An 18462-nucleotide genomic window follows, 5' to 3' on the forward strand; every position below is an offset into this window, starting at 1 on the left:
CATTTCCTTATGATCAATATTAATATTATCCAACCACCTACACTTGGTGTTTCAAATAGCATTCCCTTCAGGCTGTTTGGCTAAAACGTTGCAAGTATTTCTCACCTCTATTCATTAGGTCTATTACACACTACCATGTTCATAATAATAATTATTAATCAGTAAAAACAATTTTTACATGAACTGCTCCAATAGGTTAAACACAGTTGATATTTGAACAGACACATTTTTTTAAAATCCTAATAGGGCCATCATCGCCTTCAAACTTGACAGCCAGTTATGCAAAAACATTTCATAAATCATAATTGAAGCTTTGAGAAAAAGGAATATGGCTGGTTATAGTGAATCAATGGGAGTGTCGACACACCGAAAATACACAAACATAACTTTTCATACAATGCATTAAATGAAGCAGCAGTACAAAACATTGTAATGGAAGTAGCCATAAACAAGTTGGATGTATGGCAAGCTCACCGATGCACTCAAATTTCTGAGATGCCCGACCGTTAGCAACACGAACCAGTGAAAGTTAACCCATCTCATTTGTATTGCCTAGAGGTGCGTAAATTGATTAACTGCCAATTAAAATTACATAACAAGAAAGCTCATAATTTATACCTTCATGGATTAGCCAATGATTCACGGCTGTTAAATACATCACATAACGCTTCGTTCAAATGCGCAACATATTGGATAGCAGAAAATGCAACGTGGCTAGCCACACACAAGCTGGAAATTAAATTCTGAACAATTTCAACAGCTCGCTGATATGTTACCAAAAAAACTTCAGGATTCTATGTGGCTAGGCAACAGGCTGTATATCCGGGGTTCAATTCGCAGAATGGCAGATTCTCCTTATCACAATGTCCAGACTGGCTCACGGGGTCTTGCCTCCTGTCCGATGGGCAAAGACGTATTTCCTCGGGTACAAAGCGGTCAGGGCATGAAGCAAATCATTCACTTACACTTATGCCAAGGTTAAACATTTACGCCCTTCCCAGTGTGCATTCATTTCATGCACATTTCTACAATTTAAGAATAATGTATGCACTTCTTGACACAAAGAGAAACTTTCTTAATTACGAGAATCCCTCTCTTCTGCAAAACTTGTCCAATCAATCGCAGGCCAGCCAACTGCAACGCATCAACACATTTATCATTTTATTGGTTTTTTAACAAGTACAAACTGTTGCTACAATTCTACATACATTTTGCACGTTACAAATTACTGCAACTATGGTGTTCACCGTGTCCCCTCGCAACAATCACAGAAATTGACCGACTCCTCATAACATGTTACCACTTTTCAAGCACAAAGTGGAAGGGGCACCTACAAGAATTTCAATAAAAATCATTTACTGTATCATCTTTAACAGTAGGAAAAAAATACAGAGTACAACGCTCTATGAGTTATTGCACAAGTTTGTACTCTTTTTTCATTCACATTTTTAATGTTATATATGTATTTTGTTTATATAATTTATACAATGGCAGCTCTATACTTAAAGATATCACACTTTATAAGGGCGAGGGGAGAGAGAGATCATGCACGAGCGGCTCAAAACTGCCCAACTTATAATAATAAAAGGAAACACAACTGCAAACTATGTTGGAAAATTTCACACGGCAATCACGCACACCGTCAATCTTTCGTTCGAAGCCACAAGTAAATGCAGCGAACAAAACACAAAAGGCACTTAACGCTTCTTCTTGCAGCACTATATTCTATCAGTTTGTTTAGCTCACAGCCTTTTTTGTATTAAAAATGTGCACAAGGGTAACATGTGTTCTGAGAACACTGCAGTCCACCAGCGATGCCAAAGGCAAATCATCTGACTTTTTATCTAGAAAACCTTCTGTTTTGATCCATCTACTGACAAAACTTGCAAGTGAAGCATGTCCACGCATCGCGCCTCTCTCTAGATAAAATCGGAAGGCTTCCTAAAGACCTCCGATCACATCCGGTGTAACTCATACACACATTAGTCTTTCTGTAAGTGCCACAAGCAGATGGCTCCTATTACATGGCGTGACTAGCTACGTAAAACCTGAGAACTCCTTTTGATGAGAACATATGTTTGAGTAGAATCATGTAAAGTTGCAATTTCTGTCATAAAAATCTTGTCTTCAGTTTTGCCTTATTTAGTCCAGTCTTTCAAGAGAACCATTTTATTTAATTCTCCTCTGTGAGCATGCATTCTCAGTAGGAACTTGGCACTGCAACATTGGATGAAATGACAGACAGCTTCATTTATTTGGCAATCATACTTGAGCAAAGCAAACTTCGCACATGAGACTGGTCCCTCGAGCAATGTTTCTCATCTATGCAAAAACGAACACCAATCAAGCCATGCAAAACAAAGACTTTGTTGCCACATGTTGAACACATTAATCAAATAATCAAACATGGCTATTTATATTCACCGGTGTAAATTTACAACACAAAATTTTGTGTTGGCTTCACTTTCAAAAAGTTACATGCTACAAGACATAAGTTTTTTATCATCATTGTCGTTACTGTAATTATTGTTGATTTTTATTAATAGGGGGTGAGGATTTAAGTAGGTGATGCACTCTTTGCCAGCTGCCATGAGGGTTGACCATTCTGAGGCCAGGCTAAAACTCCCCCCAGCGGTCACCTTAATCTTAACACGTGACGAAAGGTAACGAAGGAAGACAGTAATTTATTAAAGCTGTTCAGACAGACACACATCCTGTCTGCCACGCTAGCATCAAGTCAGAAATGCTTCCCAGATTTTCCTGTAATATCCCCTTTTTCCAAGAAATTTTAGAAACAAACATGTTACATGGTAAGTTTTACAAACCTCCTTTACAGATTTTCTACTTGAGTGAATATTTATAAATTATTACAAGAAAACAAATTATATATTATAGGTAGTGATTAAATACTAAAAGTACAAATAAATTAACTAAAAGTAGTGTACAGTTTAGAGACTTAATGCCTGCACCTGGTGGCATGCTTCCTGCATCACCACACAATTGGGGAGTGGCAACCTGGTTGGTGCATCTCCTGCTCCCCCCACTGCACCCTCATCAACATTACCCATCACCTTGCTGGCACCTGCAGCCAGAACCTGCACACTGTTCACCACGTTCTTCGAGTACTTGCCGCTGCTTCCTCCATCGCTGTTGCCAGATCTGCGCGAGCTACTGGCGAATCGCCGTGGTGGCACAGCCATCTGCTGCTGCGATCCACTGGAGGTTGGATGGTAGGTCTGATGGCACGCGCTATTACCTGCTCCAGAATAGAACTGCACCTGTTGGGGAGGAGCAGAGGAATCAACTGCGGGATGGGTCATAGGAGAATACGGAGCCGGAGGTGGCGAAGGGGCATTAGAGGTGATGGTGGCAGCACTTGTAACAATGGAAGTAGTAGCAGCAGTAGTATTAATCATTATCGTGGTACTGGTGGTAGCGGTGGCGACGGTCGTTATGGCGGCAGCACTGGCGATGGAAGCATGTGGAACACTGGTCTCAGCAGCAGCACTAACATTACTGGTAGGAACAATATTAGGGAAAGAGTTCTTGTTGAACACGCTGACATTGGTAGAGAAGTATCGGCGCTGCATCCTGCCTGAATTGGGTCCCACGTACCGTCCGCTGTCCCGCCCTCGATGCTGCTGGTTCAGATTCCTGTTATTATAATAACGCTTTTGACCTGAACCCTGAATGTGAGGGCTGTGCATCCCTGGCATGTGCACATGGTTGCTATTCAAGAAATGGAACTTGGGAGGAAATGGTGGGATGTGAACTGACATGGGAGAGGAGTGGCTGCCAGACGTCCCGCCACCACGTCGACTGTTGAACAATTTTGAAGCATATGGGGCCCGATGATTTTGAAACTGCCCAGTACAGTTGGTACCAGGATGATCAGAATGCCCATTGACTATGCCAGATGGCAAAAACTGGTTCATATAGGGAGAGGTTCCAGATGGCTGAGCTGTGGGATTTACAAACATAGGTGGCACAGACTGGTACAAAATGGGCATCATTGGAGACTGGGATTTGTTTTGGTTCAGCAAGGGGGGTGGCACCTGTTGGTAGTATGTCTGCTGGGGGGGCGGAGTGGTCACGTAGTCTTGGATCGCGGGTGACAAGCTCTTCTTGCTGGGGCAGATGTCCAATTCTTCACCTATCTGCTGAAGTTTCAGGAGGGAGACAACAGGTGTCGAGGCATTCTGGTGCTGACTCTGGGTGGGCAGCTGGCTGTTTGCTGTGGTGGCGGGTGGCACCCACCCACCATTACTCGGCAAGTTGCTTTCATGCTTAGCAACCGTTTTTTCCTGGTTTAGTGGTGGTTTGCAATTTTCACCGCCTCCACTTCTAACAGTGTCTGAATTGCTCGAGTTTGAACAACTGTCCTACAAATTACACAAATAAAAATTACTAGAGTAATGAAATCTAGAAGGTTGAGTGGCTATGGCATGTAGCATGCATTGGGGAGATGATAAAGGCATACCAACTTCCAGCCAGAAATCAGAAGGGAAGAGTCCACTTGGGAAACCTGTGGATAAATGGAAGAAAAACAATGCAATGGATCTCCATGAAAGGATGTCAACAGGATTTATCTGGCTCAGGATAAGCTCCTGTGAACATGGCAATAAAAGATGGGGAATTAAATTTGAATAATTATTCAAGGAATCTGATCTGTGGAGTTCGTTAATTAGTAACACAGCATTAATGGCTACAGTGGCACACCTGGAGATGATGCTCAACGTCTACTGAAATATTTAACTTCCTCGTGGATCATCATCATCTTTGGTATGAGGTGGCCATACCATGTGTCTCACAAATTGCACTCACTTCAGCTGACTGGTTGCTGGACGTCTCAGTCTGCGGGGACGTATCATACACAACCCCCTCGTTGCTCATCATGGTGGGGTAGGGCTGTGGAATGCTGTAGTACAGGTCAGTGGGGTTCAGGTGTGCTTGAGTGTAGTAGTGCTGTGCAGGTGGCAGGGGCGCAGGAGCTCCCAGCATGGGTGAACCTTGAGTCACAGGTGGACCATTTCCAGGGGCCGCAGCAGTCGTGGACGATGCTGAGGCAGTATATATGTACTGTGATGGTGGGACTGGTGGCTGAAAATATGATTCGAACTATACTGAGATCGTACCATCTCATAGCGACATCTACCAGCAGGTAGTGACTATGCTTGTATATGCTTCCCTCAAGATACCATCCTCAACTTGGCTCAAGTAAGGGATGCTTCATGGAAAGTGCTTTTAAAAGTTTCTCTATAAAGTCCAAGGGAATCAACAAAGGACTGCTCATGCTAACGTCAATTTGCCGAAAAGGTAAAGTTAAAGTGAAGTCCTGTTTCATGACTAATGGCAACCTTTCTATCAGCACTGTTCAACTTTCAGGGGCAACTATTCTACACCTCTATGAAATTGGGATTTGGGCACAAATCCCTACGAAATCACTCTTATGGCCAGTACACAGCCTTGACTAGACTATCAACAAACTAATTCTCATCTTTCTGGCCTCCACATGTACCACAGCAATAAAGAGAACAGCAGTGAAATATTTCTTGACTGAGCAATATTTAAAAACATTTGTCAACATTAGACTCTGCATGGCATTCAAGAGGCTTGCTTAGAAAGACAAGATGAGTTGACCTATTTTCATATAGCGCCACAATTCCATGCAGATACTTCTGGGTGACCTGCTGTCAACAAGATATGCCATATATACACCTAGCATATTAACAGAAGTGTTGAAATTGCAAATTATGGAACCACATTGTTCTGCTTCTTCATGTGAGTTTTTTCAACTGTTATAAACTTTGTACTGATGAACATGTGCTGCAATATCTTAAAAATGACAAAATGAAAGCACACTTTTTTCCAGATGGTTCAGAAATGAGTTTCCATTTCTAAGAGAAAACAGAACAAAAATTAAACTGGGTCAAACCTTGGTCTCCTTTCAGGTTTACATGTTAGTCACTCATATCACTTCAAAAACTTGTCACTCAACAACACATGTCGCATGCAGTCTCACACTAGACATGCAGTGTTGCTAAAGAACTCCATCTTTCACTTCAGGATTCCAAATAATACAGGATGTTCATAAAGTTTGAGGGGGACACACAAGCATGCGTGTGTGCACGCGCGCACACACACTCACAACAGGGAATTTGTGCACAGAACAACACTGATGTACTTCCAAACAAATATCCTTCCGAACTTTTTAATCACACAACGGTAGCTGAATGATGAGAATATGGCATCATGCCATGCAAAATTCAGTGTTGAATTAAGAAGCAAAACTACAAAACATTTAAGAGCAATCGCATGAGATACACATCAGATTGAAACAAAGGGCTCTGCATTTATATTACAAAAGTCTCAGTTTGATACCTTATATATTCTTAAATCTAATGTTAAAATTCTATTCTGACAATTTTCTTCAAATGTTCAAATTTGCAAAGAGGGATTATTATAAAACCATAAACACATGTAATTTTAATCAAACAGTAACAGATTTTGAAAACTCAGATTCCTGTCCTAATATAGACTTACAAATACAAACATTTCAGCCATCACGCATCGTTACTGCATTGCAAGCCAGATGACCTGCAACAACGGCAAACCTTCGACACAAGTTTACCATTTGTCGTTTCCTACATACACTTTCATCTTGAATATATGGTTTACAAGACAAATTATTTACAAACACATATTTGAGACACTGTACAGTAAATTATGTTATTAAACAGTGGAATTGGAAAGTAAAAATTTTTGTTTCCTCCCTCCCTCCCTCTTTTTTTAATTAGTTTTTGTATTTGAACATTTGTAAGTGTGTTTTTATTTCTTGTGGAACAGATAAGTAAATCAGCATCAAATTCTGCTGTGTTCTGTTCCACAGCTTACACTTCACGGTTAATTTGACAGTCCCCTCCCCATTGTGGTTAAAATTAAGATAAATAAGATACTGCTTAAGGCACATTCCCTTTATGGAATCATAAGGTAAAAACATATAGCTGTATCCTCTTTAATTCTTCTCTCTGATGGTCTAGAAAGTAAGTTTGTTTGTTAATTCTTGATCCACTTTCCTGTCACAGCTAGTTTCTAAGCTCAGAATGATGCAAAAAGCAGAGGTTATTACAGACATAGAAAAGGTGTATTTGCCCTGTATCATCCATGTGCAAAACTCCATTCCTGCTTTAAACTGTTACTTATAAACCAAAAGACTGTGGCACACCTTACCATGAGGACCCAGGGCACTACATGTAGCATCGTGGACTTAACAATATGTAAGTTGACGGAACAGATTAGACCAGAAGACATGGGAGGAAGTTATTTGATGGCAGTATAATCAATATGGAAGGAGGAGACAGAACTGCCCTAGGTAGTTCACATTATTCCGTCTTTACCTAGTACAATCAACACTTATGAAAATTAATACAAATATGAGAGACACCAAAATCTGGTTAAAATGAAAATGTCTTCATGTAAATACTATGCTGTTAACGTTCCAAACTGCAAACCATGCGCTTCGGAGTGTCCCGATTCGCTCGCCGGCTTCCCAACTCATCAATAAACGATAGAGGCATTTTACACGCAAGATGGACAAAGAGCCTTCCTGCGTCCCGTCACTCGGGTACTGCCGGAAAACAACATGCAGACAGTGCACTGCAAAAATATGACTCTGCCATCTATTGGTGATATGTGGAACTAACACTTGCTGAACCAACATGCTGTCTGCACGCTACTGCAGTCTATACAACATTAACACAATGAAAAAACACATGCAGCCAGCAATGGAGCCTCAGTGGAACATTAGTATAAGAGGGAATGAACCCCAGCCATTAGCCAGAATGTTGACTCAACGATTATTAATCTAGCTGCAAAAATCTTCTGGCTGAAATGTAATACTGTGGCTCTTATTGATGAATTACAACTTCAGTCCATACTCAACAATTTGGACTACCGGCTTATACAAAATTCTGAATGTAATATTCATTACATAGTGAAACTTCAAGGCTGTAATGATTACAGTCTTAACAATTTTACAATTTTTTTTATCCCAGCTAACAAAGTGTCTATAAAGAACGCAAATTTTTTTACATTTCTCGTATCTTACGATTTTATGTTCCAGACTTAACAGCCTATGCGCATAAAAGTAATGGATAATAGGCAATGAGTGATGGAGGCAGCAAGTGCCTCAGAAATGTCAGTAAACTTCTACCAGACCACACAGCGTTACAACCCAGAAGACAGCCATCTTCACACTCTCACCAAAAGAACCTCTCATCTCGCCTGTTTCCTCGGCATTGCACTTTCCTCCACTGCATGACATTATTTTAGGTTTCGCTGTATAACAAGATTTGGAATAAATTTCACATTGGCATGTCTTAATAAAACTGAAATCTAAAAATTCTTTGCCTCTGAACCATGCTGAAAAGAGCAATTGTAAACACAAATTGTCAAGGTATATAAAGTACATTTTTATACAAAAAAAATTGTTTCTTTGTCTCAACCAGGGGAAATAAAAGCTTTTCAGTAACAACACAACAATTTTATAATCAAGCATGTGATCTCACACTGCCCTTCCACAAAAGTTGTAACACTGCCACGAATCTTCCTTATCAGGCAATTCCCCTATCTTCGCAGTTTATTACTGAAAGTTGTCATCAGCAAATTCCTACTCAGTGAGCTGTCTCTATTCTGCAGCGAGTTCATCTCTTCCGGGTACTTCTGTTCTGCATAAGCAACGAGACAGTGCAAGCCCAGCTCCACTGAGGCTCAGTTTACACAACACTAACAACAAAAGCAACACCATGACATGTGAGCCCACCTTTGGACTTCAGTATATTCTATCCAGTAGCGGTACAAGGTAAGGCAGCGGAGACGAGACCGGATACTGGGTCATTCCGTCTGTCACGTAGCCAGCACTTAACTGGACAACAAACGTACAATCTTATTACTGTAACTCCTGCCTCTCAACACATTAAACAGTGGGCTACTTGGATTCAAACTTATGTGAACAAACCAGCTGGACCACATAGGCTCCCCTCACGTCATCAACACCTATCTCACTTTGCCGTCAACATTTCAACCTCTCCGATCTGCTTTACCCACGGCGGGCACGTAGACCGATTTCCACGTGACCACATTAAGTACGCACACTTTCTGGAGTTGCCTGGTACAAATTCTTAGTCTGTCTCCCACAGCATGTTTTAATTTTGGATTCACATCTAAATATCATCTTACACAGAGTCATCAAATACAGACACATCCATCGCATACTGCATTTGATACTCAAGCAGTTAATGAAGCAAGGAAGACCTTATTCGCATAAATATGTGATCACCATGCAGCCAGCATCATTTCCTAGCACCAGGTGAAGTTTTCATCAATGACAATTTGAATGGCATCTGTGCCTTTTGCCTTCAATTCTTTTAATCTGGCAAAGACAGTGGCCAAAATCACCCAGGATAACAATTACAAATAACACTAACATGAAAATATTTGACCAGGAAATGAATTACCTCATTTGCTACATGCGGTCTTGCCACATCGTGTTACGAAAACTTTGCTTCCAGAAAAACTTCAGTATAGTATATCATTAAACAGTTGTGCCAATAATACCAACAGATGAAACAGTATGCAAGCAAAGCTGTCTCCCACATGACTAGTGAGGACTCGATACACCGTTTTCTACCAAATTCACTTCAATAGCAGCAAACATCAGACGTGCAACTGATGGACTGCGTTCCAGATAATGACGAAATAAATCAATGCAGTCAACTTGCCTACCTCTGTTCCAACTGCTGCTTGTTGCATCTGCATTTGCTGTATGGAAACATTTTCAATTCTTTATGAACAATGGTTAGTTAATGTGGATGTTGCTTCAAAATCAGCTGTGAACTACAAGCAAGCACATCCTGACCATGCGCAGCTTTCTGCCCGTGAAGCTCATCCTTCCGTCAATGAGAGCATCAGTCTGTTCAACCTACGTCACTAACAAACCAATGATCGTGGCCTCATCTGAGCCTTAAACATAAAAACACTGGCACTTTTCATAAAAAAAATTCACACAAAACAAATGCTGCCGTTACTGTATGCCACAAATTTAAAGCTGCTTCCAGCTGGAAGCATCACCGACAAGTAAATTAACAACATTTGCATGTTCTAGGACACCAAGTTCATGAATGCACATGCAATACAGGCATTTGAAACCAGTCTTTCTTTGATGCCCCCGTACACTTGCTATTTTCAGGCTTCATTTGCAAACACAGCAACGTTTGGGAAACGACAACCACAAAACCTGAATTTTTAACCTGCCACTCTACAGCATGTACGAAAATATAACACTGCACCATATTCAAGTGATCTGGGGTTCAGTCCCTAACCTGATTATGGATTTTAATAGAACATGCCACACGACCAGATTTACATAGCAGAGACTTACTGGCATGGGCTGGTACTGGAACTGCTGAGGCGTCACGTACATCGTCGGAGGGGCTGCGCAGGGATATATCACAGGGTATGCGGCAGCTGCGCCCGGAGAGTGCGTGGGTGTGGCTGGCGGGGGCACGTAAGTGGCTGGGACAAATAAGAGCCAAATTACTGATACTGCACGGAAGTGCCGCCCGCATCTGTCTGAACAAGATGGCACAGTGACACTCACTCTGGTACATGCCAACAGGATCACCTGTTGTGGTAATGGCGCTGGCGGGGGCATGGTGGGTAGGTGTAGCTGGGAAATATGCCACTCCATTGTGAAAAGTGTACGGCACACCATTCTGATAGAAGATAGTGTTGCTGTGAACAGTGGGAGGTGATGCGGCTTCATATGTTTGGCTGAATGGCTGCAGTAAAATGATAACAAGTGATTAGCAAGATTGCGCCATATTACCATTATGTTAACAGAAATGAGATCACCCAACCAATTCACCGACAAACGTGCGTCACTCACCTGTTTCTTTATGGCGGGAGCAATGTTCAGTTTCCGATCCTTCAGAATAATGCATTCAGACTGCAAAGAGAGACAAGGCACCTTTGACAATAGAACATGCAGCAGCCAACAGTCCTGATAGTCTTTCAACGCCAGGCAGTCTGTAACGATACCTGCAACTTCCACTTCTCTGCCTTCTGCTTCAACTAACCCGTGACACACAAAATATCACTGTCCTCAATATACACCAGTAATTACACACATTAGAGAAATACTATATTGGTTCCTGACAGTATACCGACACATAACGTACACAGGAAATGTCACACTCGTGACAAGAATTTTGAGGTCAGAACAAGTTCCATGAGGTCTCAGAATCGTCATCATTAGATGATGACAATTTCACAATTTTGATGTGACTGATGGACAAGATAGTCAAATCATAAATCACCACTTATGGTTCCATTCTACAGGCGTCAAAACACGTGTAAGAGCAAGATATTATAACTCTCATTTTCAAATCATTGACACACTGATTACAGCCACAGTGGGCAGTATTATAGCAAAGCTCCTCAACATACAAAACTACTTTCATCATTGGTTTCCATTTCTCTTCTTCTTTATGTTTTGTGAATTTTATACTGGGGAATTTTATTAAAATTTGTCAACACATTCCAATTTAATTGGAATTGGACATAAACGGCCAGGAAGACATACACGCATTTCTGCATAAGTGGCCTTGAAACCTAATAATAGAATCCATAGCCACACCCCATCCTGGCAAAGGTTCCCTAACTCCACGCAACTTTACCATCACAAAGGATAAGGGTCATATTTCAGTGCAACAAACATATTTCCAAAACTACCCACAGTTCTTATAAGACATCGTCCAATATCCTTCCTTGGTGGAATGACCAATGAACTGCTTACACTAGTTATAAAAGAGATACCGGATGAAGCTATGCCGACCGCAGAGGTCACGCAATGTCGAAAAGAGAAGAGAATAACCGCAAAGTCAAAGCAGGAACGGTGGATAAGGAAACAATCGTGGATCAATTCACAATACTGTCCAGCAGTCCCCAGGTACCTCCAAAATCCACTAATGCCACTCACATCTCGCATGGGGCGCCTCGCTTCGTCCTCAGTCTCAAAAGTGACGAAGCCGTAGCCCTTTGACACTCCGGCCCGGTCGCTGATCACTTTTGCTGCCCTCACAGTTCCATAAGCTGAAAACAACACACACACACACTCACAGATGGAACACATTCGCCACTGGGCTGTCCTAAGCCAGTTCAATTCAACCTACCAAAGAACAACACCATCCATCTCATTCTTTCATGTAGCTTTATCACACCTTTTCATTCCGCCTTATACAGCTATACCCTGCACAAAATCATTATGCGTGTAACGTCATTCTTGTGTTGCTGAAAAATTAATACCACGTTATGCCCAAAGCTGGGGGTGCCTTGCATTTATATTGTTTAAAAATAAACTATGTACTTCAAATAATTAATTCTCCTTTTATTAAAACTTGTGTTAACATTAATTTTTCATCTTTATCACATAAACATTTCTGTCCTAGGGCAGGGCTCAGCAACCTGTGGCTCTCTAAACACATTTAGATGGCTCCTGCCTATAACCACTAAACATAAAACACAAATCTATGGTGCAGGAAATTCTTTGAAAAGTCAACTGTATATTCTGCTTGTCAAAGCATAGCCCACCACCAGACTCTAACCAAGCTAGCTGAATCCAGTTCACTCCATCAATTCCTATCTACATAAGGTCCATTTTAATGTCGTCTTCTCTACGTCTACTCAGCGATCTCCTCCCTTCAGGCCTCCCAACTAATACCCTGTAAATACCCCTCCCCCATGAGTGGCGCACGTCCCGTCCACCTCATGCTCCTCGATTTAATCGCGCTAACTACATCGAATGAGGAGTACAGGCTGTGAAACTCGTCGCTATGCAGTTTTCTCCATGACCTAAATATCCTCCTCGACACACTGTTCTCACAGACCCTCAACCTACGTTCCTCCTTCAAAGTGAGAAACCAAGTTTTGCATCCATACAGCACAAAAAGCAAAATTACACATTTTATATTTTAACCTTTACTTTGCTTTTCATATGAGACCGGAGGACAAAAGATTTTGGCCCGAGTGATAGCACGCTTTCCTGAATTTAATCTGCTCTTGATTGATGTCATTCTGACTTGTTAGTGTCACCCCCAAGTACATGAATTCTGTCATATTTTAGAATGATTCATTAGCTACCCTCATATTCTGGTTCTGTCCTGAATTCTGATGACATGATCATATACTTTGATCTTTTCTGTATTTATTTCTAGGCTGGCAACATCCCTACCAGCCCTTAATAGTGTGTCTGTGTTCGTTTTTATATTATTTATATCAGCGCCCAACAGATTAATGTCATCAGCAAAGACCAAAAGCTGATGTGTCCCATTCAATTCTAAACAACCCTGATTTTCTTGGGTTTTTCTGATGGCATTTTCTAAGGCAAAACTGAAAAGCAGCAGTGACAGAGCCTCTCCCTGTTTCAGGCCATTCTGAATAGGAAATGTATCAAATGCCTCTATCCAGTGAACAACACAAACAAACCATACCTGAAAACAATTCAAAAAGTTCTGATTCAGTGGTGCTGCCCGAGATTCCACCGACAAAGATCCGGTTTGGAATCAGAGTCCCATACTTGGGAGCATTGTTGTTATTGTTGGCAACAATGTTGTGCTGTGGTTGTGAAATGGATGAGTTGGTTGTAATGAGATTCACAGATGATGCTGGAGATGAAGAGGTAGTAGATCCCTCTGTAGTGCAGGTGCTTGCTGACGACTGCAATCACACAAGTTCACTACTTCCAAGCCCCATCACTTCATAGTGCACCAATATCTATGACTGCACAATTTCTGACAGTTCTTATGAAAACAAAATGGCAGAACTCTGTTACTGTAAAAGCAGGATTTTAGTGTGAATAATGAATAATCTGTAATATATACTTTGTCACAACTCATTACTTACTGCTTCTGACTATAAGACGGCAACGTACATAAAACATCCCCACCACAGAGGAAATGTTTAAATAAAAATAATTGTATTATATGTCCAGAAATAGTTCTCCAGCAAAATCAAAACTCTTCTTCACATCAATTCACCATGGCCCACTTCAGGACCGCAGAATGCTTTTCAGGTAAAACTTGGCAACAGTTTTTTCCTCAATGTGAAAATGCATTACACATGATAACCATAATTGAAAAGTGGTAAGACATGCAGACCTTAAATCAGTTCTAACAATCACAAAAGACCACTTACACATCCACAAAGCAAGCAACACCTAGGAACCAAGGAATACTTCAAAACTTGTGTATACATTGAGAATCAATATAAGAGCATTTCAACTTCAACAATCATTCTCTTTCGTTGCGTAGAGACATTAGATACACGAGGTCTCACAAAAAAGTACCAATACTGAATACAAATCTCACATAAACTGCACTAAACTAACGCCGCGATGAATACATCCGAACACGTTGGTCGTGGTTTTCTGGATTGTGACGCCGCATGAACCAATATGCGGGTACCAATATTCCTACGAAATGACGATACCCATCTACAAGGCCACATGGAGTATCAACCTAGAAAACCAGCATCTTTATCTTCACCACAGTGAAATAATTTTGATTGTGATGGCATGTAATCTTGTACAGTATGCCACTGTTGCCAGAGGTCTATTTTCCCAAAAATCTTAGATCATGTTTATTCCTTTCCAATTATTTCATGGTAAATACGATTCTGACAGTTCCAGATACAGCAATAGCCCACCTTTGGCTCAGCACTGCAAATTATTCTTAATATGAGTGAAAATGATTAATAAAGAGGGGGAAGGCAACTAATTTAGTGTATAAGGGGTTCTGAAAATTTCCATGTGCATACATACAGGCCCTGAATCTTGTAATCAGGCTGACACTGAGTAATTTTTCAAATATGCTTTTGTATGGTTAAAATGTAAACACACTTTTTCACTTCTGCCGCTGATTTTAAAATGCCAGTCTGTTGTGCAAAGACAACTTGTGCAATTTCTATTCAGTTGACATAACATTTTTTATGTATTTATTGTCAAAATGTGACATAGTAAACCTGCTTTCATTAATAAGTTTGTGTGGATACCTCCTGTACTTGAGAGTATAATCCCAACACATTTTCAGCAAACTTTTCTATGCACATCACAGCAAAACACTTCACACATAACTCATGCAAAAATACATACTTGACACAAAATCATACCATATCAACTCACAATAACAACCAGTAATCAACAAACTGTTTGATACTACCGCAGCCTTACACACTCGGAGGCAAAACCTAACCTGAATCATTTCAGCAGCATTTATTGATAGTGCCTGGTGTGATTCATTCTAGACTTGAACTGGGATGAAATGGTAGAACAGAATTTATTTATATTCCATAAACCCTTCATAGGCCTAAGGTAAGGACGCAGAACATGTCATAGCATAAATATAAATTACACAGTTATGACAGTGGCATTCAGTCATAGGCAACTGCCAATGCTTGGTGGTCAGGAAGTGATATATTATCAGTACTTCAACTAACTGCTTTCAGAGGTTTCCTCATTAAAATTCTTTACTATTTCTTACTTCCACAATCTAAATTACACGCTGATGATACATACCTTATTCTTCTTAGAAATTAGGGTTGCCATGATGAAGTGACTCCAACAATATCTATTCCTAATGGGAACACACAATTTTCTCAGCAAGCTGCAAACCAAACACACACAAACACAAACACATGCAAATATTGTAAGATTTCCTGTGCCAGTCTTTTGCTCTAGGCTAACTCATGGAACAGAACCTGTCTAAGTGTGTCATGAGTCCCATGTCATACTGAAATTTGTCATGCAACAGGCAAATTCTTGCACCAGATATAACAACAACCTGAGTCTCTACACAAGAAGGTACCAGTTGGTTGGAAACAACTGTATCTAAAGATTGAAAATATATTCACTGCACACAATCTTTTGGGTGCTGATGTTTGGCAATGTGTCAGAAAGATAAAAAAATCCAATCTCCTTCTTCAGAACTTCTTCATCTTTCTGATATGGTGCAACACAAGAATATGAAACTAATGTATCCACAAATAATAAAAAAAAACTAAAGGCTTGTAATCAAAATATGGTATATATGTTAAATGCAGAAGAGTATTAGCAATGGTGGCAACTGTTTTATCATGTACAAAGCAATATAATCATGACAGCATGTTCAATCATCACCACAGGCCATAATTTAAACATGACACAAAATGAAAATGACTAAATTTACTGTATACTTAACCTGACTTAACACCACAATAATGGACACACTTATTTGCCTTTATTTTCAAAAATCATCACTCGCATACAAATTTATTTTCATTTCCTTTAGTTCGCACACAAAAATCAGGATCTGAAGGAGCATAACTGCCTAAATTATGGATACCTAAATACATACTGGGACCACTAACATCTTGAAATGTGCAGTTCAGATACGACAAAGGTTAGAGCTACAATAAAAAATATTTCAAACGTGGTTTTTAATCAACAAATAAATAAACGAAACTATGCAATGCAACATTATCACTGCTAGTTAAAATAGCAACAACGAGTAACAAATTTAGCATTACTTCATAGACTGTAAATGTAAAGATATCGTTACTAATACACATTGTATATGCAAATTAATTCGTTTTAAATTATGCAGATGACAATTTGATGCATAAAATAACCGATCTTGCTCCAAGGATGGCTACACGGATTTAAAAACACAATCATATACTAACTATCAATCTGTTGCAATGGTCTTGAATTGGTAATTAACCTCGACCAACTAGCATGGCAAAAAATATTAATATCACGGCACCTACGAATATGTTAACATGAATTGGTCGACTATCCAATAAAGTATGCCAGTTGACGAGCAAATCAGTAGACTAATATTCCCTTTCCCCTGGTTTTGAAGTTTATCTTACAACACAAACTCTGTAACATCGTGCAGTTATATTCACTTATAAAGCACTGCAAACACAATACCGAACAATAAAATATAAACTTACCATGAGCAATAAATAACACCACTATCAGCACCACAAAAAGCCCCAATCCCCTTTTCAAAATACACGAAACTCGTCTGCTCTAGCTGGCAGAGTCGAGCTCGTGAAAGATGGCGACTACTCTAAAACGAAACGCGGCAAAGGGGAAAAAAAGACAAGAACTCTGCGGAAGAAAATAGATCGAATAATGTCGGCATTTTAAAAAGAGTAATAGGAATGTAATTCCACCTGAATTAGAAATTTAAAATAACTCCACTGAAAATCAACTTACCTGCAATGAGAGAATTAACAATGACAATTATGCATATCTTATGCAATTTAAAAAACAAGTTTGCTAAGTGGCATATGTAAACGAATACACAATTTTATATTAAACTGCACATTCCTGTAATGCTATTCATGCATTATTATTTAATAATCCCGACACTTGATTCGCAGTTGCCTTACAGGTTTGCAATATGCAGTAGCAAAGACAGCACTGATATAACCAAAACACAATTTTACTTTAAATTCTGATGGTACATTCAATCAATATAAACAATAATTTTAAAAACTATGAATCTTACTAAGAATGCTAAACTTCATGACAACAACACGGACCGATAACAGTGAAATTCAATACCTAAACTACTTCAACAATGGAACATTACTAAACCACAGCACTTCAAACGCGCCTAGAGCACCATACCAAATTTACCGTTTACACCTATTGCCCGGACTGGTACTAAAACTTGCAGAGCAGGTGGAGACGAGTCTTGGTGTGATGGATTAAAGAGGATGGAGACAGAAATATGGAAGAATTTTAAGGGCTTTCAGATAAATAATTTCATTTAACAAGAAACTTATGTATTAATTATGAAGCGAACGAGAGGTTGCAATCTGTGCCCACTGTGATGTTGGTACACGTGTGCTTCCAGAATCCTGACATATACAAATAATTTGACAAATAAAACTAGCTCTTGCATACAATTTATTTACTTAATTCCCTAGTTGATGTATTTGCTTCTGCCATTTTCATTTACTATACCTACTACCGTGTATGAGAAAATCCGCCAAGGCCACTCTGCATTTGGTTTTTGTCCAGATTAATTTATTATGCCTATGCTGTGCCTATAAGTCTGATCAAAGTGAATAATTAATATTCTGAGTAACTTATTTTTTTCTTACACCAGTCGCTCAGAAACTGTCCCATGCAAAAATTATTGTCAACCTCTTTGTAAAACCTTTAGTCAGTACTAACCCTCATTCTATCAATAAAGGCCTTAAGGTCAAAACACCAATTCTATTTTGGTAACCATATGCTCATTAGTTTCATGTGAGTCATTACTTAACTGAACGTGACACTCAAACATTTATGCAACAGTGAAAGCCAACTTGATTTTATCTTTGAGGAATGAATGAAACATGCACCATAAAATG

At 39.8% G+C, this 18462-nt stretch overlaps 1 protein-coding gene across 7 annotated transcripts; it reads right to left on the reverse strand.

Moving 5' to 3' along the window:
• Positions 1-1144: 1144 nt before the first annotated feature.
• LOC110832248 (uncharacterized) lies at positions 1145-17577 on the reverse strand. Of its 7 annotated transcripts, none has more exons than XM_087356680.1 (9): positions 17315-17577; positions 15629-15686; positions 13548-13773; positions 12038-12150; positions 10946-11005; positions 10658-10838; positions 10439-10572; positions 4825-5118; positions 1145-4382 (listed from the first exon to the last, which is right to left on the reverse strand). In XM_087356680.1, exons 2-9 carry the CDS (start codon positions 15656-15658, stop codon positions 2949-2951), a joined length of 2472 nt encoding a protein of 823 aa, XP_087212806.1. In that variant the 5' UTR covers positions 15659-15686; positions 17315-17577; the 3' UTR covers positions 1145-2948. The 7 variants fall into 7 exon arrangements, with proteins under 7 accessions (XP_087212806.1, XP_087212804.1, XP_087212807.1 ...); XM_087356678.1 differs by having other exon boundaries at positions 15629-15716; XM_087356681.1 differs by lacking the exon at positions 15629-15686 and adding an exon at positions 17047-17165.
• Positions 17578-18462: the final 885 nt, after the last annotated feature.

The sequence above is a fragment of the Zootermopsis nevadensis genome, unplaced genomic scaffold (assembly GCF_977971745.1).
Source record: "Zootermopsis nevadensis isolate Lab colony 2312 unplaced genomic scaffold, Znev_1.0 Znev_ptg000027l, whole genome shotgun sequence".
NCBI classification, from domain to species: domain Eukaryota; kingdom Metazoa; phylum Arthropoda; class Insecta; order Blattodea; family Termopsidae; genus Zootermopsis; species Zootermopsis nevadensis.

What these genes read in the sequence shown, in the direction of transcription:
- LOC110832248 (XM_087356680.1), bottom strand. Translation starts at nt 15,658, where the DNA reads ATGGCAACCCTAATTTCTAAGAAGAATAAG. An exon ending in ACTTTTTGAATTGTTTTCAG is followed by an intron (nt 12,151 to 13,547) that starts GTATGGTTTGTT and finishes TGTTGTTTTCAG; the next exon opens with CTTATGGAACTGTGAGGGCA. An exon ending in CGAGGCGCCCCATGCGAGAT is followed by an intron (nt 11,006 to 12,037) that starts GTGAGTGGCATT and finishes CTCTCTTTGCAG; the next exon opens with TCTGAATGCATTATTCTGAA.